At 42.9% G+C, this 20,370-nt stretch overlaps 8 protein-coding genes across 8 annotated transcripts; 4 read left to right on the top strand and 4 right to left on the bottom strand.

The window, feature by feature from the left end:
• Window positions 1-68: 68 nt before the first annotated feature.
• Window positions 69-1,180, top strand: K450DRAFT_277540 (uncharacterized protein; the record flags this gene model as incomplete). Its single annotated transcript, XM_051593265.1, has 1 exon — window positions 69-1,180. The coding sequence occupies one exon, from the start codon at window positions 69-71 to the stop codon at window positions 1,083-1,085; it is 1,017 nt and encodes a 338-aa protein (XP_051448056.1). The 3' UTR covers window positions 1,086-1,180.
• A 1,192-nt stretch (window positions 1,181-2,372) lies between these two features.
• Window positions 2,373-4,378, top strand: K450DRAFT_223977 (uncharacterized protein). Its single transcript, XM_051586139.1, has 8 exons — window positions 2,373-2,610; window positions 2,677-2,690; window positions 2,770-2,808; window positions 2,876-2,941; window positions 3,014-3,321; window positions 3,385-4,095; window positions 4,161-4,286; window positions 4,351-4,378. The coding sequence occupies exons 1-7, from the start codon at window positions 2,382-2,384 to the stop codon at window positions 4,195-4,197; spliced, it is 1,404 nt and encodes a 467-aa protein (XP_051448057.1). The 5' UTR covers window positions 2,373-2,381; the 3' UTR covers window positions 4,198-4,286; window positions 4,351-4,378.
• Window positions 4,379-6,902: 2,524 nt separating this feature from the next.
• On the bottom strand, window positions 6,903-8,856 carry K450DRAFT_223984 (uncharacterized protein). Its single transcript, XM_051586140.1, has 3 exons — window positions 8,600-8,856; window positions 7,949-8,526; window positions 6,903-7,864 (listed from the first exon to the last, which is right to left on the bottom strand). Exons 1-3 carry the CDS (start codon window positions 8,742-8,744, stop codon window positions 6,980-6,982), a joined length of 1,608 nt encoding a protein of 535 aa, XP_051448058.1. The 5' UTR covers window positions 8,745-8,856; the 3' UTR covers window positions 6,903-6,979.
• Window positions 8,857-11,346: 2,490 nt separating this feature from the next.
• On the top strand, window positions 11,347-12,149 carry K450DRAFT_268583 (uncharacterized protein; the record flags this gene model as incomplete). The annotated part of the gene is made up of 5 exons (XM_051592886.1): window positions 11,347-11,389; window positions 11,450-11,632; window positions 11,759-11,794; window positions 11,879-11,986; window positions 12,055-12,149. 5 exons carry the CDS (start codon window positions 11,347-11,349, stop codon window positions 12,147-12,149), a joined length of 465 nt encoding a protein of 154 aa, XP_051448059.1.
• K450DRAFT_224002 (uncharacterized protein) lies at window positions 11,957-13,612 on the top strand. Its single transcript, XM_051586141.1, has one exon. The coding sequence runs from the start codon at window positions 12,204-12,206 to the stop codon at window positions 13,317-13,319; it is 1,116 nt and encodes a 371-aa protein (XP_051448060.1). The 5' UTR covers window positions 11,957-12,203; the 3' UTR covers window positions 13,320-13,612.
• A 1-nt stretch (window position 13,613) lies between these two features.
• On the bottom strand, window positions 13,614-17,089 carry K450DRAFT_224004 (uncharacterized protein). The gene is made up of 3 exons (XM_051586142.1): window positions 14,744-17,089; window positions 14,026-14,641; window positions 13,614-13,953 (listed from the first exon to the last, which is right to left on the bottom strand). Exons 1-3 carry the CDS (start codon window positions 16,921-16,923, stop codon window positions 13,831-13,833), a joined length of 2,919 nt encoding a protein of 972 aa, XP_051448061.1. The 5' UTR covers window positions 16,924-17,089; the 3' UTR covers window positions 13,614-13,830.
• A 116-nt stretch (window positions 17,090-17,205) lies between these two features.
• On the bottom strand, window positions 17,206-17,944 carry K450DRAFT_224012 (uncharacterized protein). The gene has a single exon (XM_051586143.1). The coding sequence runs from the start codon at window positions 17,635-17,637 to the stop codon at window positions 17,260-17,262; it is 378 nt and encodes a 125-aa protein (XP_051448062.1). The 5' UTR covers window positions 17,638-17,944; the 3' UTR covers window positions 17,206-17,259.
• Window positions 17,945-18,837: 893 nt separating this feature from the next.
• Window positions 18,838-20,370, bottom strand: K450DRAFT_224016 (uncharacterized protein). The gene is made up of 7 exons (XM_051586144.1): window positions 20,259-20,370; window positions 20,025-20,179; window positions 19,727-19,920; window positions 19,594-19,665; window positions 19,471-19,531; window positions 19,318-19,396; window positions 18,838-19,241 (listed from the first exon to the last, which is right to left on the bottom strand). The coding sequence occupies exons 1-7, from the start codon at window positions 20,328-20,330 to the stop codon at window positions 18,942-18,944; spliced, it is 933 nt and encodes a 310-aa protein (XP_051448063.1). The 5' UTR covers window positions 20,331-20,370; the 3' UTR covers window positions 18,838-18,941.

Raw genomic sequence — 20,370 nt, forward strand, 5'->3', positions numbered from 1 at the left:
AAATTTGCAATTTCAAATGCACGTTGCTTCCGTTGGCTAATATCCTAAAAATTTCTCATCCATCCTCAATGTCAAAAGCCGTCAAACTCATCGAGTACGCTATCGCTGGTAATCTCACTGAACAAAACTTTGCTGTTATCAATGAAGAAGTGCCTGGGTCAGAGACTCTGAAAAAAGATCAACTGTTAGTCCGTGTTATGGACCTATCGGCTGACCCGCATATGCGCATGTATGTATCAAAAGGATCATACTACAGCTTCCCTTTAGACCAAGCTATATCAGGTATTGGAGTTGGAATAGTTGAAGCGTCCACTTCGGATGATTTCAAGCCTGGAGACGCTGTCAGCAACCCAAACATGGCTTGGGCGAACTATTCCGTCGTTCATGCTGCCACTAGTATGAAACTAGATACCGCCAATTTCCCACTCAACGCGCACCTCGGCGTTCTTGGAATGACATCTTTCACTGCATATCTTGGCTTAGCCCTAGCCAAACCCAAGCGAGGAGAAACTATTGTGGTCTCTGCTGCGGGTGGCGCGGTAGGGCAGATTGTCATTCAATTAGCCAAGGAACTAGGTCTCTATGTTGTAGCTATTTCCAGTTCAAATCAGAAGAACCAGTATGCGGAGTCGCTCGGAGCTAATGCTTCGATTAATTACAAGACCACAAACGACATGGCAGCAGCGCTTCAAACTGTCGCTCCAAAAGGAATCGACATCTTTTGGGATAATGTTGGTGGAGAACTCCTTGATCTCATACTAACCAAGTTCAACAAGTTCGGACGTGCAATTGTTTGTGGAGCCATCAGTCAATATTCTGCTGACGGAAGTGAGGTGTACAGATTGAAAAATGTCCAAAACATAATCACTTCCAGCGTATCTTTGATTGGATTTTTATTCTCTGATTACATGGACACTCATTACTACACGGACTTTATCGCCAAATTCACCACATTGGTTAATGAAGGAAAAATCAAATATAAATTGGATGTCGTGGATGGCATCGAAAAAGCCCCTCGTGCCTTCATAGACCTCTTTGGAAGCGCTAACTTTGGAAAGCGAATCATTCATGTAGCTGATCCCTAGACAATTTTTTCCAATTTCGAATCTATATCGTAGTTTAGTGTATCCACGAAATACCTTCACATATTGTATGCAATAATGTTATAGCAGAGACGATGATACGTTAAAGTGTATCCATTATCACTCAAAGATTATTTTACGTTCTACTCAAGATGTACCGATTGCACTGTAAGATAGATATTGGAAATAGTGAATATACCGTATAACCAGTATTCTGACTGTTGCTGAGCACCGCAAGTTCATAAGTACTATCCTTATAAAGAAATATCACATCGTTTATGTTTCAATGCTTCACGTCGCCCAATGCTTTACGTACATCATATGTGTTAAATCGCACGTGTATTTCAATAAAAACCCAAACAAGCACAAAGGGAAAGTAACAATCCTCTTTTATTGATAGAATATGAAACGTAATTTTGTTTGTGGAAGACTGACTGCTGAACTGCCACAGCAAGTAAGCATTTCTATGACAACTTCGTAGCACTATAGAAGTCCATCAGAAGAAAGAGAGTCAGTGAATGACGTATAGCTAGTGGTGGATGGAAATTGAGGTATTAATGCTGTCAGCCAGCTTCCATCACGGCTAAACCTCAAATTCGCAGTTAAAGTTCACCAACACTAAAAGGCTACGCAGGTCACATGGCCGCCACTACGATGATTTGCGCAGTTTTCTTTTTTGCCATACCTGATTTGCTGCTTTAATAGGCAAATTTAATCATCCCTGAATCGAAGGCTGCTCAAATCGAACGAAGTATTGTCTTTTTAGTACAAAGAGAATAAATGCGTGTTGAATTGAGGTTATATCTTTTTGTGAGTATATTGTCAAGAATGAACCAGCTGTGCAATTTGATTGTCTATATAGGGTGATAAGATAGCACCCCCAGATCTATCTCCAGCAAAGTAACGGTAGAGGTGAAGTAGGGTTGCAAAAATTCCCCACCTGATATCTGTGCTCATGTGAGACATGCTCAGCCGCAGCTGGACTTGGAAGTTTCATTTGAATGTGCGCGGACCCAAATGAAAACATGGAAAGCAGTATGGCAATACATTGCAAAGCTCGCTTTATATTGAAGGAAGTCTACCATGGTCCATAAAGCTGCTTCCAATATGTAAAAGCTGCTTATTCATTTGACTGCAAAGTCCCGCTTGCTTCCCGCCCCATCCGTATGCAATAAGCAGCTGGCTGCCTCTTTGGTGCTGAACTCAAGTTTAGGGTCACTGTTACACAATCTGGAGATAAATTGCTTTAAAGGACGTTCCAGGAAAAGTGCGAGCCAAAGGTTTATCTCCTTTTCAAACATGGCCAGTCCACCATCTTACAATGAAGCTATCAGTGATAATGGAGACATTTTCGTAACTTTACCAGACTGCCAGGCCCATGCGTCCTTGTTACATACGTTCTATCAGTTGCGTATATCTGACCCCGAGGTAGAGAAAGTATACCTTGCTCGTGCTGAGGCAAGATATTTTCAATGGATGGACCATGTTCAATCGTATGGACCCAGCATGGAGCTTCTTCCACCTATAGGTAAATTGTGTGTACTGAAACGTTTTCCATAATTTGGATGGACGCTAATATAGTTCGCCTTTGCAGATATTGTTTATATGGTTTGTGTTAACATTATTATCGATTACTATATAAACGCACGCCATGCACCACCGATATTGAACGACCGTATGTTTACAGTGGCATGCACATCTTCTATCCCCTTACCGCTATTATGAGGTACGTGCGTCATTACATAGCAGAAATTAAACAGCCTGCAAATCAATTGACACGTATATTCTCTAAGGATACTCTGCGAAATGGATGGGTTCTATTCCATACCAAAGCGTATGGGCTCCCTCTGCAACGCTTGGTAAGATTACTTGACTTGACGCCTGATTCACCATGTGTAAGTTGGAGTGCATGTCTAACAGAAACCTCTCAGGAATGGGCCAAGACAACCTTTGAGGACGGAGTGGATCCTGAATCTGAGCAATACTGGAGAAAGTTTTTCCCAGATCAGCCATACAAACTAACAACCGACAATGTTGATGCAGGATTTTCCTGGATTGCTTGTCCCTGCTGCCAGTCGCGCATCAGATCGTCATGGGTAGATTATGCCAAGATGCGAACCGACAAACATTCGTCTATCCCTTGCCACAACTGTAAAGCGAAAGTGACGGCTGAAGCACTATCCTGCGCTCGCTTTGTAAAAGACTGGTCAGAGAGTACAAAAACGGATATAAAACTCGCGTACGTGCTTGAATTGTTTTGCAGCGATGATACGAAACAGTTGCGCTAACTTCTAACAACCAGTGGGTTCCAATTGGATAAGAAAGGAAAGCGGCTATATTTGCAGCCAGAGATTGCGGCAAGGATGATTGCTATACGCGATAGTGCAAAAGTCCAGGCAGTGCTAAATTCGAAAGAACCCCTTGATTGGATAGAACTTGTCATTGCTCTCAGATCTCAGATCACAATAGGTAGAACGGACTCCAAGAGACTAGATCTTAACACAGTGGCTACTACTATGCGTAGTCGGTATATGGGTATTCCTTACAAGTCCTCATTGGATATCATTATTGCCGTTGCACGACAATGGGAATTCACTGCTAAGATGGTTGAAATCAACTGGACCACACCAGCGTCAGTAGCCGATGCCGTGGCGCGGTACAAAAAGTTTCTGATGCTTATGAAGGATCATCCAAAGTCCATCCTGGTACCTGTACTGTCGATCGATCTCGCGTGGCATACCCACATGCTGAATCACTACAACTATCGCGAGTACACCCTTAAGCACTTGTTCCTAGTCGTCAACCACGATGATACCATTGCCAGTAGCAAACTCAATAATTACCTCATCTCAACTGCCAAGCTATGGTATCAGAAATACCAAGAACCATATACGTCTGATAATCTGGAAAAGCTGTATTCGTCATCTTCGATGTTTGCCGCGATACAGAAGAGAAAAATGCGCAAGTACTGGTATCAGGATAAGACGACAGAGAAGAAGGAACCTACCATGGAGTAAGTGATGACATTGGCATGCAGGATATCTGATAGCCTGGCACTTACATTTTGAAAATTTATAGGAAAGACCGTTACGTTGAACATAATACCGGTAAGTGACAGCACGCAGGGTGCGTGGAAAAATCCAATTAATATTCTGACATTTTCCTTTAGCGTATGCAAGCCCTGTATTCGGCGTAATGGTCATGGTGAGTACAATGAAAAACATGATATTTCAGTCTTTCAATGCTTATTCACATATCAATCCTATAGCCCGATCTATGGTACACGACATCTGTAGGAGCAAGTCTCGGCGCGGCTTCTTGTTCAATGGGAGGTTTGGGCAATACGAGTGGAACGTCAAATTCTTCGTCTTGTGCATCGGTCGTCGCGACGACATTCGGTGGAATGGGATCTTATGGTGGCTGTGTTGGTCCCACATGCGGTTCAGGAGGTGGGGCATGCGCTTCAGGAGGTGGTGGTTGTGGCGGCGGTGGTGGTGGCTGTGGCGGCGGTGGTGGCTGCTAAGGTCGACGGACAACCATGCCCAATCACACTACAACCTTACTTTCCATGTCATAACTTGTACTATATTTATAATTTTCAATGCATCTCATGATGATATGACATTAAAGCGCTAATAAATTACTTAACTTCAATACCATATGGGTTATGTATAGATCAATGCGGGTTCGATGCAAACGGCCGATAAGCATATTCAGTATATCTCAAGTGGTTTTTGGATGTGAGATTGCCCGCCCGCGGTTTAAGGAACGTGAAAATAAATTATGGAAAGTAATTTGGAAGCTGTCAGATCGTAATTATGATTTTTCTTGAAAAATTGGCCCTTTCTTCGCTTGAGCGCTATTATCGCTGTAGAAGAGGAGTACCAATATTCCGATGCACACCTTTATCTTACAGAAGCCAAATTTGAAAAAATCGTCTTTCAGTGCCTTTAGGACGTATTCAGATGTGGTATCATTTGACCGTTTTATAAAAGCCATCTTTGGCGTCCGCGGAACCGCACATCCTCTTCCCTGACCTTATCTCAAGTGCCATCACAAAACATGGTAAAAAGGAGTAGCAATTGATCCGAGATTGTACCGTAGCTAATTTTTATTTTTATTTTTTAAAAAAAAAGAATATAAAAAAAAAAGCCAACATCTCGCTTAATGCGACCATTTCAAGTATGCCGAATGCGATACGAGAGGAGACATCGTTATCGTCGATGTATTGCACCGTGAAGTGTTCCGAATAGTGTATATTTTTGGCGTCAGGTTTGTAAGCCAAAGTATGCCACAACTATCGCTGCATTTGTACAGCCCTTGCCAGGCTTTTCTGGATGCTCGCTTAGGCTGGGTAATGAAGGGAACGGTACAACAGATCAAAAGATTTACTCTGCAGCTTGCCAAATTGAAACCTGCGCTTTCATATAAAACCCGCTGTACAAGTTGTCCTACTTGAGCTGGTCACAGCATAGATATTGGGTCGTTAGGTTACGTCTAAAGTTTATATTGATCACGTAAGTCAACATCGGAATTAGATATTTGAAGCATTCATACTTCAGGAGAAAAGCTGCAGCCTTATATTTTCTAGAACATGACCAGATATTTCAAATCACTAGGCTGTATTTGCTTGATTGGAAAATACACTCTATTATTTCAAGCTCCATCGTCTAAGAGAGCCTTGGAATTACTGCCGTGCTCCATTTTCATATAATCGACGATTCAAGGTACGCACATTTCCTTTAAAACTCCTATATACTCCATTTCATTTATAGATGTTCAAAGTCTTGTAATTGATTGAACTTGAGCTCATAATCTGACTGTAGTAAAGGTACGTTCAGTCAGGCATATGCTTGCCAATTGCAGAGTTGATACTCGACCATTCCTCACGTTATGAGATTGTACCTCCAGGTACAATTTGTGGTTCCGAAACAAATTTTGTCAAACATGTGTGTTGTACGTTTCAAATGCAAGGGACGCCATGTTACAGAAAATACGTTGAACATCTGAAAGCAAATCTATAGCAAGGCCACAGTTCAAATTTGATACAATGCTGTTCAATGAACAGTTCTCGATGTGCAAGTTTTTGACATGGGAACTTTTGGCCGTTTTTCCATATGCAAATTGTCACACTTACAATGTGCCGCTTTAGCGAGCTCCATCTTTCCTTTTACTTAGTGATGGCGTTAAAAAGAATATTAAATAACAGATTCCCTAAAACGCTTCTCACACGTATCGGTGCACAAAAATATCAAAAGTTGAGTTTCACAACGAAGCAATCCCCTGATGAAACACTTGGACTACCGCAGTTCGATTTGGGAAGTTCAAAGGAGTGTCTTTGGGACACAGACACAGCCTCCTAAAAAGAGACTTTTTTTTTCCTGCTTCGTAAACGCTTGCATTGCTTTCAAGCCACCCAGTGCCATTGTGTATTTGGCAATTGCAGTGCATAGTTCTATGAATCCAGTTGGCTCAAGGTTGAAGTGTAACATAGGTACGCTATCGATATTGGGGCGGTCATTTGGATCGGATGTACAATTTGTTCCACAAGTTACCTCTGCCATTTGATAGTATTAATTCAGCAATCTCAGAAGCGCCAGGGCTTGCAAAGGTCAAGACCCCTCTTGTCCCCCGAATATTGCGTGATGTGGTGATGCCGGATTCCAAACTTGGAACACAGAAAAAACTCAAGGTTTAGCCACATATCATCACACATTTGCATGTGGTCAGTCTGGCCTCCTTACGCAGTCAGAAGTTACACTTCATGTTTTGCGCTGCGCACCATGGAAGGCAACATTCTCAGAGCAGACAGACAGACAATTTTCATAGGGAATCATACTACAATTATAATATACTTTACTTAAAAAAATTATATCCCGCACAAGATTAAGCCTACTTTACAATGCGTTGAAGAATTTGCCCATAATGGTAGTTGGGACTTCATCGTCAGTATCAGCTTCAATTTCGGCAATGCCGGTCATGAAGTCCATTTCGTCGACACGGTTCCAATGGGTTTTCTTAACGAGCTTGTAGCCGACGAACAAGATAACGGCGAAAGGAATGGGGAGGTATTGAGTGACGAAAGAGGAGACATCCCACTCACCGGCAAGGAAGACTTGCCAGCCAGACAAGAAGATGATGAGGGTGGTGGAAACCAACACATACCAACCTCCAAAAATACCAAGAGGACTCTTGTAGGGAAGTGAATTTCGGTCCATACCCTGAGCCTTCATGCCAGCATGGAAGCGAATGTAAGTAATGGAGATAAAAGTCCAGGTAATAAGACCGCAAACAGATGTCATATTAGAGAAATATCCAAAGACAACCCAAGCGCCCTTGCTGACGGCCATGTAGGCAAGCAGAGAGAAAAGGACAGAAACGATGAGAGCGGGATAAGGAAGACCACGCTTAGTAGTTTTGGCGAATAACTTTGGTGCTGAGCCAGAGATAGCAAGACCAAAGAGAGCACGAGAAGAGGTATACATATCGGAAGAAGCAGCAGACCAAGCAGAGGTAAGCAAGCAAGCATTGATGATGTGGGGAAGGATAGGAATACCAGCATTTTCAATACCGATAACGAAAGGAGAGGAGGCAGCATCGCCACCGGAACCAGTAAGTAGCTTAGGATCATTGGAAGCGCAGATCAAACCAATGATGAATGTACCGAGGAGATAGAACAGGACGATACGAATATAGACCTTTCGGATGGCCTTGGGAATGTTCTTACGGGGGTTTCTGGCCTCACCAGCAGCGATAGCGACGATTTCAGTACCAATGTAAGACTAAGCAATGAAAAAAAGGCGCGGGTCAATAAGGTGATATTAACATAGAAGGTTAAGCGCAGTTGCACAAAATAGGATACTTACGAAAGCGGCTTGGATAAGGACAGCGAAGAAACCAAGGAAGCGACCAAGAGCTCCTGGGATACCTTTGTATTGAACCCAAGGGCCAGGGTTTCCCCAATAACTGACACCAGTGGCAATATGGTTGGGACCACCACCGGCAGCAATAATGACACCCAAAATGATAAGACCAATGATGGTAAGGACCTTGATACTGGCGAACCAGAACTCAGCTTCACCATAGGCTCGTGCACCCATGAAGTTGATAGCAACGACAATAACAAGACAGATAGTGATCCAAGCAGCGTTATTGATAGTAGAATTCCAGTAATTTATAAGGACAGCGGCAGCGGACAATTCAGCAGGAAGGACAATGACCCAGTTGTACCAGTAATTCCAACCCATAGCAAAACCAAGAGCAGGATCGACAAAACGTTCAGCCAACTTAATGTGACCACCAGGGACAGGGAGATAGGAAACCATTTCTCCCAAGCAGTTCATGACAGCAAAACAGATGGTGCCCATGACGGCATAACCGAGCAAAAGACCAGCAGGACCACCGTGCATCAAAGCATTAGCAGTACCCAAGAAAAGACCAGTTCCTGTAGAAATAAAAAAGAAGGTCAGTCCGTATTTTTTTTAGAGTCTCTTGAGGGCGATGAGATAACTACATACCAATAACACCACCGATGGAAATCATGGCAATATGTCTGTTCTTCAGCTGGCGCTGAAGAGTGGGTGGAGTGATGGATTCAGTTCCATCCTCAGCATATGTGTTTTCAACATGATCCTTTTCGTGTTTTGAATAATCGTTCTCCATGATGGTCAGATTCAAGTGGCAGAACAAAAAGAACAAGGGGCATAAGTTTGTCAAGGATGAGGCTCATTATATAGCTGGCTCGCTTACCCTTACTCAGATCAAATTTGCCAGTCCGACAAAGTATTTCAAACATTGGACATGTGCCTCTCTTATCGGTAGTCCTTCCTAATATAGACAAGCAGCTGCTTTGAACCAACCATCTCCAGTCTGTGTTCTAATTCTAGATGAGGGCAAGCGGGGCTGAAATATATGATCGATTGAAACAATGGTTAGCTTTCTCGCGCAGTTGGGACCAATGGGGTGCAGTCCTTCTCGTCTAATAGGCAAACATAGACGACTCACACTCATATTTGCATTTTTCTCCTAGGGTCTACGCTCTGAATCCTGGTCTAACTCTCGGAAAACGCGAAATCGCATCATAACGCAGCCATTGGCAGTATGGGGGAGGGAGCGGACAACACAAATTGAAGAACAGCTAGCAAGCACAGAATTTCCCACCATCGTTTTTTGGACCAAACCAATCACTAAAAAGTGACGCTCGCTTAAAGCTCAGAAGTTGGTTAATTACCGCATTTGCCCAACCACTGCACACGCCCACAGTGTAACCAGATACGGACTGCGACCCCCAAACGAGATTAGCGGAACCACAAAGATGTGACCCGTTAACTTTCGCACACTGAAGCTGCCTTAAGTAAGCTTGAGTACGACAGCTAGCTAAACCTAGATGGCAGTAAACGTAATTGACGCTCCACGCAAGCAGCAGGGTCGTAGGACCATGGCACTCACGTTTCCAACTCCCAGGTAAAATGCGTTGTACACTTTCATGCTGGCTGGCTGGTCATACAAATTGGAATACAAGTTTTACATTATTACCTTGTAAAACGTGGCTGGCCAAAAAAAATTACTGAATTTGTCCGCTAGAAAGCCACCACAGGCCCGGCTCCGTTTCTTCCCAAGGATAGGCAGAGCGGTCTCAAACACACCTCTTTTACAATCTATGAGTAAGAAGTTATAGACCCATGTTTTTAAACATACCCTATTGACTAAGCGGTTTTTTAACCTCAGGTAAAGTGATAGACAATATGCATGCATGCGGAGAAGATTTGCCAACGTAAGCACCAGCAGCAACTGTTGTAATTTTCCTTCGCCGCCAACCGTCCGGAGTCGTGATATTGGCAGAAAGAGCACGCCAGATTTGAAGCAATCTCCGGTCCAATTGTCTGGCCATCTGTACAACAGTTATCACGGAACCCATCAGTTTACACAATTGAAATCCACATTGCTCTTTTTCGAGACGATCCAAAACATAAAAAAATAAAAATGGTGAACTCTCATCATCCAAATGCAACAGCATAAATCCCACGCTGAACTATGTCTCGAACCATCAATTAGTTCTCCATGCATTTTTCCCACAATATTAATTCAAGGCCCACAAAATGGCAAACGGGACTATCAAAGCACTGACGCTGGTAGCCAGAAGGATTCTTTCATTTAAAGTTGATACTATTGCGGCTATAGCATATTCAGGCCTCGCTGCAAAATAGAGATCGGTGGTTGAAAGATGCTTGCATTCCTGATATGGGAAACACCAGACTTGATTCGTTCTGTGTGAGCCCGGCTCTACCCGCGGATGACTTAGGTTGACAGGAAATGCCAAAGGGTCGATGTTTTCCAAAAAATTTGTATCACCGTTGTTGACAGTAAAGGTCAAGAGATATGTTTCAGGGCAAAGGTTGGCACTAAGATAGGGATTAGACCCAGTTTGGTGCAAAGCGTCTGCCCGTGGATAACCCGTACTTATATTGCAGTGGATCGTATCACACGAACCACCACCATGGAACAAAACGCTGATGCCTGCCAGTACTTTATTTATCAAAGACATCCTATAGCTTCTCTTTATTGAAGGTTACCCCCAAAAATAAAAACTGATCGATGAAAAGCACTATTGCTTTTTCAGCAAGCTCACATCCGTTACGCTAACCTTTGAATAAAAATATATTTCCGCGGTTCCATTTTTATAAGTTCAAAAACGACACCATTTTGGGGTGATAGGCAACTGTCGTCATTTCCAAGATAGTAAAAGAACACTGCCAAAAAGGTTGTTAAAATTTTCGAACTTTAACCTTCGGTTTTTTCTAGTGATTCCCTATCAAACATGATGGGGGGAGAGTGGAACGAGGACATCGCAGATTCTCTTACCAGATGTAGCACTCAGTAGCCAGCTTCCGAACTGGTCATTGATACGGGTCGGCAAGCTGACCTAAGTCTTGTACACAACGCAGATAACATGGCTATAATTATCTCACTGCGAATGCGCAGTTTTGGACTGAGCATAGGGATCAGCCAAGGAGTAGTCAACTCAATTGGCAAAAGTATAACGCTGTACTAACCTCACCAAGGGCAAAACGGCAGTTTCTCGCAGCAACAGGCAGTCAGCTAAACATATCCAAACTACACAGCAAACAAGATCTTTTCCCAAATAATCCCACACCCAACTGGGTTTTTAATTGACTTGTTGAATGGATCTCATCTGCTCCGCTTGGCCAAAGCTCAACTTCAGTGGTGGCTTGTAGAGGACCCCTCGTCGTTGAATCCCGCCATAATGCGAGCAGTGCTGCAACGAGTTGCTCGAGCAAGCGTATCTGGTAGGTTGGAGTAATGGACAGGTCTTTAAGAAGGTCAACAAAACTCACACATGTCCACAGTGGATGAACAGGTGGTCAGTTCCATCGGCAAAGGCATCTGCGTCTTAGTTGGCATTAGCGTAGATGATAACGAATCTGACATTGACTACATGGTGCGTAAATTATTGACGCTGCGTGTCTTTGATGAAGGAGGGGTAATGTGGAAGAAGAGCGTGCAGGATATGGACCTTGAGTTACTATGTGGTAAGTTACAAATAAATCAAAAGTATCCTCCTGATGGATGGACGATACTGTCTATTTTAATCACTTTGCCCTTTTGAAATTTGATCATAACTTTTTTTGATTGAATTCAACTTCATTTAATACTAGTTTCCCAATTTACATTGTTCGCCAAAACTACCAAAGGTAAGAGGCAAACAGATTAAAACAAACCCGCTTGTAACAATGAAAATCTCCAGGAGAGCACGTTGATTAACGGTAGGCTGGTAGGGAGCAAGCCAGATTTTCATTCCAGTATGAAGACAGCTGATGCCAATGAAATGTATAAAAAGTTTTTAGACAAGCTTGGCGCAGCTTATAAACCTGAAAAGATCAAAGGTATGAAAAGGTTGTTGTGAAGAAAAAGAAAAAAAGGGACACGATTTGACGGAATTTTTGGTGTATAGATGGTGTTTTTGGAGCTATGATGATGGTGGAAATTCTCAACGACGGCCCAGTCACGATAGAGCTCGACTCAAGGAAATTCGCTTATACCAGCTAAATAAATTGTTTAAACTTGAAAAAAACCCTTCTCTGCCTCATATATACCCCACACATGCATTACGATGACCAAGACCACGATCCCTCAGCATTGTTAGAGGATGAGCTGATGGGCCAATCGCTAGGGTCGTTTGGAAATTCGCTGGCGGCTGAATTACACACTGCCACCGTCCAACCAAGCCCGTCCGCTAGTCGAAAGAATATTCGTCATCCATCACAACCAGCGGATCTACAACAGATTGATGAAATTCATGCTATCAATGAATATGAATTAGAAGAGGAACAGCTACCTATTGGCGTCCAGCAATCACTTGCCCACGAATTGTTTTCAAATCAAGCTAGCCCTGTCATCTCCCCTGGACCAACATTATCCAGCACCACCTTCGGTCATAGTCGAAGAAGCTCGTTGTCAACTTGGTCGTCTGTTGATCCTGAAGAAAATGATCCCTTCGAGGCTCTCAAACGTCAACTGGAGGACCTTAACACGGCTGTATGGGAAACCAAAACCTTACATAAAAGGCTGGTCAAGACTCTCCTATCGGACCATACCCTCAGCCTGCAAAGCAACTCATTATCATCTACTGGGCATCAAAGACAAGCCGCTGATAACTTTGCCCCTCCTCTCGAACTTGTTATAACCTCTGTGATCAACCTCATCGACCGTATGGCTAGAGATAGGGAACGGCAGTTTAGCGTGTTACGAACTATTGACACTTCAGTCAGAACTGAAGGCTCCTGGATGTCCGCTGATGCTTTGGCCGATATCGATGTCCTTCTCGTCGCCATCAAAAATACCTTACACGATGTTGCGTTTGAATTTCAGAATCCAGTTCCCTTGATGCGAAATTTAAACTTGGAAACTAGCGCCATGACCGACTCCCTGGAAGAACTGAAAGAGCATATGTTTGTCAACAAGCGACAAGCCCAAGAATTAAACGCCCGTCTGCGAGCTATTGCCAAGACCGTTCACGATGTACGCAAGGATATGCGTGAAGTCAACCAATTACTGGCCGAAAAGGACGATGAGGATGCTGTCGTGTTAGAGAAAGGTGAAGTTAAGGAAAGGGTCAAGGAGATCATGTGGGGACTGGATGACCTAGATGAAAAGAGCTCGCAAGAACTGTTGCGCATGAAGCAGTTTTGGGATGAATTTGTTTCGGTGGCCTCTTGAAAAAATTCCCCGGTTAGCAAACCCTTACACCTTACACCCACATACAACAACAACCCTTTTTGATTATTGCATACCCTTACATCTTCTCTTATACTTGTGCTGCAAAGACGCACCTAAAGAATTTTTTTAAAACTGTTATCACTTTTTGTGTTATTTCTTCCTCTTCTTTTTTTTACACATAATTGCTATCAGCAAGTAGCCCCCCAGTATCATGTAATTTAGAAGCTATGGTTTTTTTTTTTTTCTTTTTTTTTTTACCTTTCTACTCCCAGATTTCATTCCATATGGAAAACAAAAAACAAAATAAATAAAAAAACAGGTAAGAAAGAAGGGACTGATAACAACACTAGCTATATTATAGACAATATAAGGGCTTTTTGGTTCGAATTCACAGATTTGCTTTTTGTTTTTTAGTATACGATAATTATTTTGTTAAAAGCTAATTACAGACAAAGGCTAACTACATATAATCTGTACATACAGAAGAAGGAAACATCACATTATCACTGACTTAAACAAGCGCGCTATGCTGTTGGGCCCTACGATAGGTGTCCAAAATATGTCTTCCCTTGCGCTGGAGTTCCAACCCATCATTTTTCATGGCTTCGTTATGTAAAAATTTGGAAAGGAATATCTAGAACAGAAACATTGGTTAGGTCAGTTGATCATAGTAAAGCATTGGGTAGTAGCTAAATACAAAACATACCTTGTAGGAGCCTTGTAACTTGAGCTCGTGGCCGAAGATATAGCTAGCAATACCACTGACCTTATTTCTTTTCTTGTCATCAACGACAGTTTCACCGTTGGAAATAGGTTCATTGTTGTTGGTCAATGATCGCGCGCTGGGAGGTTTGAGATATTCAGTATCGTTGCTTCGGTTAAGGCGATCATTTTGAGTGTTCATTCCGCGACTGTTATCCAGGTTGCCCTTGATGGAGTCCGGCTGGTTGGTTTGAATACCAAGAGTGGAAAGATCTTTATTGCCAGGTGAAGGTGAGTTCATATTCAAGTTAGTGGTTCCCGAGACGCCCTTGTTGCTGCTGTTGATGCCACCAGCGCCGAGGCTATCATTTGTGTTGGTTGTTGCAACCATAGGAGAGCTGACATCATTAGTAGTAATGTTTGGTGGTTTGTTGCCTGTTGCAGTAGACAAATTATCAGAACGGTAGACGCTGTCGTTGGGTGCGTTAACACTAGGCTTGCTTCCTGCAGACATGCTTCCACTAGGCATGTTTCCACTAGACATGTCTCCGCTAGGCATAATTCCGCCAGACAAGTTTCCACTAGGCTTGCTTCCAACAGACATTTTTCCACTAGGCTTGCTTCCAACAGACATTTTTCCACTAGGCATGTTTCCAGTAGACAGGTCTCCACTGGGCATATTTCCACTTGACATGTTTCCGCTGGGCATGCTTTTATTAGACATATCTCCACTGGGCATCCTTCCACTTGAGGGTTTTTCCTTAAGCATGTTGCCACTTGTTAAGTTTCCACTAGCCATATCGCCATCAGTCATATTGCCAGATGAAGACATGCTTCCTTGATTATCAACAGTCTTGTTATTGATGTCACCAGCAGATTTCTTTCGACCAAGAACAGAGCTCAACATGGCTCCAATGCCCCCAGCCGTAGCACCGGCAGCAACAGCCTTGGCACCAGTATGGTTTTCAGGTTGCTCCTGCTCAGTTTCTTTATCGAGATTACCAGAGTCGTAAGGGGCATCAGTGCTGCCATAAGTTGCTGCATTGGAAGATGTTTCATTGTTCAGAGCTAGATTCTTGTGAGTATCGAGCTTAGAGTCATCATAGTCATAAGGCTTTGTAGTGTTATCTTGATTTTTTAACTTGGTAGATAGACCAGTTCCAGGCGCAGCGTCTGTTCCAGAGAGATCGCCACGCTGTCCTTGAGGTTTGGAGCTATCATATTGATTAGTTCCAAAAGAATCTTTCATTCCAGAGAGATTTCCTCTCTGTCCTTGGGTTGCCGAGTCCTTATAAAGATCAGTATCAAGAGAAGAATCCTTCATTCCAGAGAGATTTCCTCTCTGTCCTTGGGTTGTCGAGTCCTTATAAAGATCAGTATCAAGAGAAGAATCCTTCATGCCAGAGAGATTTCCTCTCTGTCCTTGGGTTGTCGAGTCCTTATAAAGATCAGTATCAAGAGAAGAATCTTTCATGCCAGAGAGATTTCCTCTCTGTCCTTGGGTTGTCGAGTCCTTATAAAGATCAGTATCAAGAGAAGAATCTTTCAATCCAGAGAGATCTCCACGCTGTCCTTGAGGCTTCTTCAAGCTACCGTATTGGTCAGTGTCAAGAGAATCTTTCATTCCAGAGAGATTTCCACTCTGTCCTTGGGTTGTCGAACTTCCATATTGATCAGTTTTAAGAGTATCTTTCAATCCAGAGAGATCTCCGCTCTGTCCTTGAGGCATCTTCAAGCTACCAGATTGATCAGTTGCAAGGGAGTTTTTGATTCCAGAGAGATCACCGCGGTCTCCTTGAGTTGCCAAGTTTCCAGTTTGGTAAGTTCCAAGGGAAGTATCAACTCCAGAGAGATCAGAGTCTTTCCCTTGGTTGTTCAAGTTTCCAGATAGGTCTTTGTCATACGACGAAGATGTGGCAGGGAGGCTGTAACGTTGTCCTTGCTTGTTCCAGGATCCAGATTGTTCCGTTCCAAAAGGTTCACTATCACTAGAGACATCAGGGCGTTGAGTATCCATCGACATGCGTCCATCAGTACCTTGCTTCCAATCTTGGGTTTGAGTGTTAAGGTTTGAGTCCTTTGGAAGTTCAGTTTCTTTGGACTTTCTACGGCCGAGTATGGAACCAATCTTAGCACCAATGCCTCCTACTGCGGCTGCGGCAGCAGAAGTTTTAACCATGCCAGTGTCATTACCAGTGCTTTTAGAGTTATTAGCCATGTCTGTGCTTCCAAAAGTCTGGGCGTTTGCAGGGCCAGAGATGGCTGCTGCCGAGCCCTTATTTCCAAGGGTGGGGTCATCATTGATCTGACCAGCGGTGTAATCTTGTTTAAGATCACCAACATTAGAGCCAGCGTTCAATGATGATCCATCCGTGGGTTGAGAAATCGATTGGCTTTGGTTGCGTTTAGTGGGATCAATATCTTTCTGATCGGTTGCGCGATTGGAGTTGAGATCACCTGTGGCACCAGGCGATGTCTGGTAAGTGATATCCTTTTTGAGTCTCAAAATCGGATCATTGTCAATTTGACCAGCAGTATAATCAGTGCTATATCCTTTGTTTTTGTTCATTCCACTGTAATCTTCTGTTTGCTCGCGACGGCTAAGTGAAGAGTTATTGTTTCGCTTGTTGTCATCGAGCGAATTAGTTGGGAAAGCCCCTGGCAAATTCAATGTTGGAGAGTTTTGGTACAAGGAGGTATCCTTGCTCATCAAGTTGGAACCGCCACCAACATCAGAAGAATGATAAGAAGACGTCTGAAGTCCTGGCTCGCTAAGGAAGACTTCACCAGAATTAGGCCTATAGTTGCGCTGAGGGTTGTAGTCAGATTCCTCCTGATGCATGTCTCTGGATATTCTGGACTTTTGCAAGAGGTCGTCTACCTCATCTCTGGTTCGATTCATGTTGAGTGATAAGAAAACGATAAACAGCGTGATGTTCAGGCGAACTGGTTTTTATCCCCGTTTAAATCATCGCCTAATGAAAACCCAAACATTCATGCAAAAAATTGCATAACCCTTGCACCAGCTCAGCAGACTGAAACTTCGTTCGAGCTGACAGTCACTTTGGATCCAGTTTCGCCCAAAACATCGGAACACAATCATGGTGAAGGCACAACGTGAGAGAGGTAGTCAACCCATTGAGACAAGCATATACATTGTAACGCTTTACGTTTATTTATTTTCATGCATATATCTTTCGAAAAGATGTATAGTCAAGGATAGATAAGAAGTCCAGCTTCAAAGCCAATGCCATTTGACTGGGAGACGGCCATCCTCCTTATCGGCGATTTTGTTGAAGGCGGTAGGGGATAAATCAATATCTCCGTACTTGCATGGAGCGCAAGTATCCACCACCTTGACATCAACGTGACCCTTAGGACCATAAGCTCTAATTTTGCGACCACACTTGGGGTTGTTGTTGGGGTTACCTCCATTTTTCATTTGGGGGGCGTTGATAGCAACGATCATGGCGTCGCCATCATTGAATTTGCCACAACTGCCAAGATCAACTTCAGGATGGTAGTAGGTGACTTCTCCTTTGTAAGTCCTCTTTTGCAGCGGAGTAGCCAAAGCTGTGGCCAGCAAAGCAATGACTGAAATGCACTTGAAAATCATGTTGAATGGAATGGAATGGGATGGAGAGTAAGGAGGTGTTATTACTGCATTATCATAGCTTTTCTCATTGTCCTTTTAAGTTGACGATCGTGGACAAGAGTTCGCAGTGGTTATGATCTCCGCGCTATTCTGGCTTTTCTAAGCAATCCGAAATTTCCACACCCAGTGCAGAAAACAATGAAAAAGCGGACTGAACAATGGTTCAACCAGAAGAACTCGGAGTCGGTGCGTCTACCGGATGCGGGAACCTCTTTAGAAATAAATGACGAAGGCACTCATAGAGTTAGGTAGAGCATTCCGCTTTCCATGGGTACCGTTCATTCAATGTGCAATGGGTTTGGTGAAACATTCCCACATTCTTTTCTTCAAGCTTTTTTGATACTTGTAATAAACGTGGAAACTCATTGTTGTTTTTCTTTATCATCACTAAACAGACAATTATTTTTAGATTGCGCTTTTGGTTTCGTTCGAACGGGCTCCAAGTTATCTTGACATATTGATGTGATTCTAGATTCACGTCATCTCAGGTACATCTGTCGGGTACCGTGGTCGCGACCGTATAGCTGTCATATTTTGCAAAATTCCAATCTAGCTGGCAGCAATGGGACTCTATAAAGTTTAACTTGAGTTCAACGATGAGTGTGGCTGTCCTCTCCAAAAGTGTGCTACTTTGAAAGTATACCATGGCGCATTTCAAGGTAGATCAAGGAAACAACCTGCCAAAGATACTGATCGCAAACTGCGCTTATCGAATTAGGAACATTTGAGCAGACTTGGTGAAACCGATGATGGTTTCGGTTTCAAGATGGGTTCATGGGTCCTAGTCGCGATTTTCGAATCTTACCGTACATATTCTATCTTTGTAAGCAATTGTAGACAAGACGTGGAAGCAGATAATATTAGAGCAGCAGCTAGTGAGGGCTACAATTGTGGCGATATAGATATTTCGATTTCCGAACAGACTTCAATCGAAGTTTGTTCATTGTATAGGACTCCCGGCTCAAATATGTCAGCAAATTGAAGTGTAACACTTGTTGTGCTACTATTCCATCAATCAAATGGCTTAAAGGCTCCCATTGTTCATCACACCATCGCATTACTTTGAAACGGAACTGTATCAAATTTGAGGGATATTCGTAAAATACAAGCCCCACGAGTGAAGCTGACCAAAATCAATTTTACTTATTTTTATATAAAAAAAAAGAAATAATCGCTGCACTATCGGATTACGCTTGTAAAGGTGACTCGGAGACGTACGACTTATTGTCATTGGGAAAATACTATTGCAAAAGGATATAATGGCATTACGCAACTGCCACGCTGAGCATATCCAAAATCTTCTCAAGCTTTGGGTTGGCTCCTAAATGACTAATTTCATCCCTTGCCTGTTGCTCCATGTCCTTGAGAAATGTCAAACAGTAGTTAAAAGTGTTTGTCTTCTCCAGCACCTGCAGACCGAAGCGCTTCAATTCCACTGATGTCGACCTCTGCTTTAATATATTCAACAATTGTCGGTTGGAGGGATCGGCCCGAATTGAGTGTATAACAGGAAATGAAAATTTTCCTTCAGTAAAGTCCTCGCAAAATCCCTTATTGTCCGTGTACTGTTGAATGCAATGTTTGAGACTCAAATAATGTTCCAGGCTACATGGTATCTCAAAGATGAAGATAGAGACTTACCTGTTTTGACTGTAGGTTCATGTAATCATCCCGAACTTGAAAGTGAATCCCTATCTTATTCACAAGAGGCGTATAATCTCTAGATGAATACAAGAAAGTGACATATTTAGTATACACGGCAATAACTATATGACTAGTTTGTCCTTCACTTACTTGTCTGATTTACTTGCTTCCTGCATGAGCTTGACGCCAAGCCTTAAGAGACCACCAGTTTCTAGTGCCGAATGAAGTTGAGATATCGAGTGGCTACAACAGCTCTAACCGTTTGTCACTTACTATTGTTGACCATTTCGATATACTCATCTTGGGTTGGACACGTGAGCGAGTCTCGCCAAAACAGCTCCATGCCTGTCATATGAGTGAGACTTAGAGAGAAGATATTTCTCAAGGTTCTGCATATTACACTTGCCTTGTCCTCGATGTAAATTAATTAATTCCTCTGTATATATATCTACCATCTTGCTATTGCCTAACTTGATAATTTCATTCAACGCCAGGAAATACACATAATTGGCGCAGTTGACAGTTTGTGCTATGCCGTAGATTTTGTGTGCAACAGGCACACCTCGCCGAAGGTCTGAGTCGTCCTCAACATCGTCCACCCTGTAAGTTTAAGGGATAAGTGATCAGTGAACTTTACGCCTTTAATTCCATATTCGCCCAACGGTCAGGAGCCTAGTATGCAAGAACTGGTCCGGTCAACTTACAATAAGCTGGCATTATGAAGCATTTCAGTGACCTTTGTTATAACTTTCAGTTGGTCAGGAGGAACATGCATATAGTAATCGAAGGCATCAATGAGTCGACTTCGAATGTCTTTGCCTGGATGTTCACATAGGTATTTGAATGGTTCCAATAAGATCTAAAGCCAGCGTGTCAATATATTAAGAAGCAGATTTCGGTAGATCTAGAGCATCATACCAAGTGATAATTGCTCTTACGTTGTCATTTTGGTCTAACTGAAGACCCATTTCTGATAAATCAGTCAAATTATTTGCAATAGAATGTGCCATTGAGAAAAGACGTAAAAAGTGGAAGTGGGAAGACAGTAAC

The sequence above is a fragment of the Umbelopsis ramanniana genome (assembly GCF_025399195.1).
Source record: "Umbelopsis ramanniana AG unplaced genomic scaffold K450scaffold_6, whole genome shotgun sequence".
NCBI lineage: Eukaryota > Fungi > Mucoromycota > Umbelopsidomycetes > Umbelopsidales > Umbelopsidaceae > Umbelopsis > Umbelopsis ramanniana.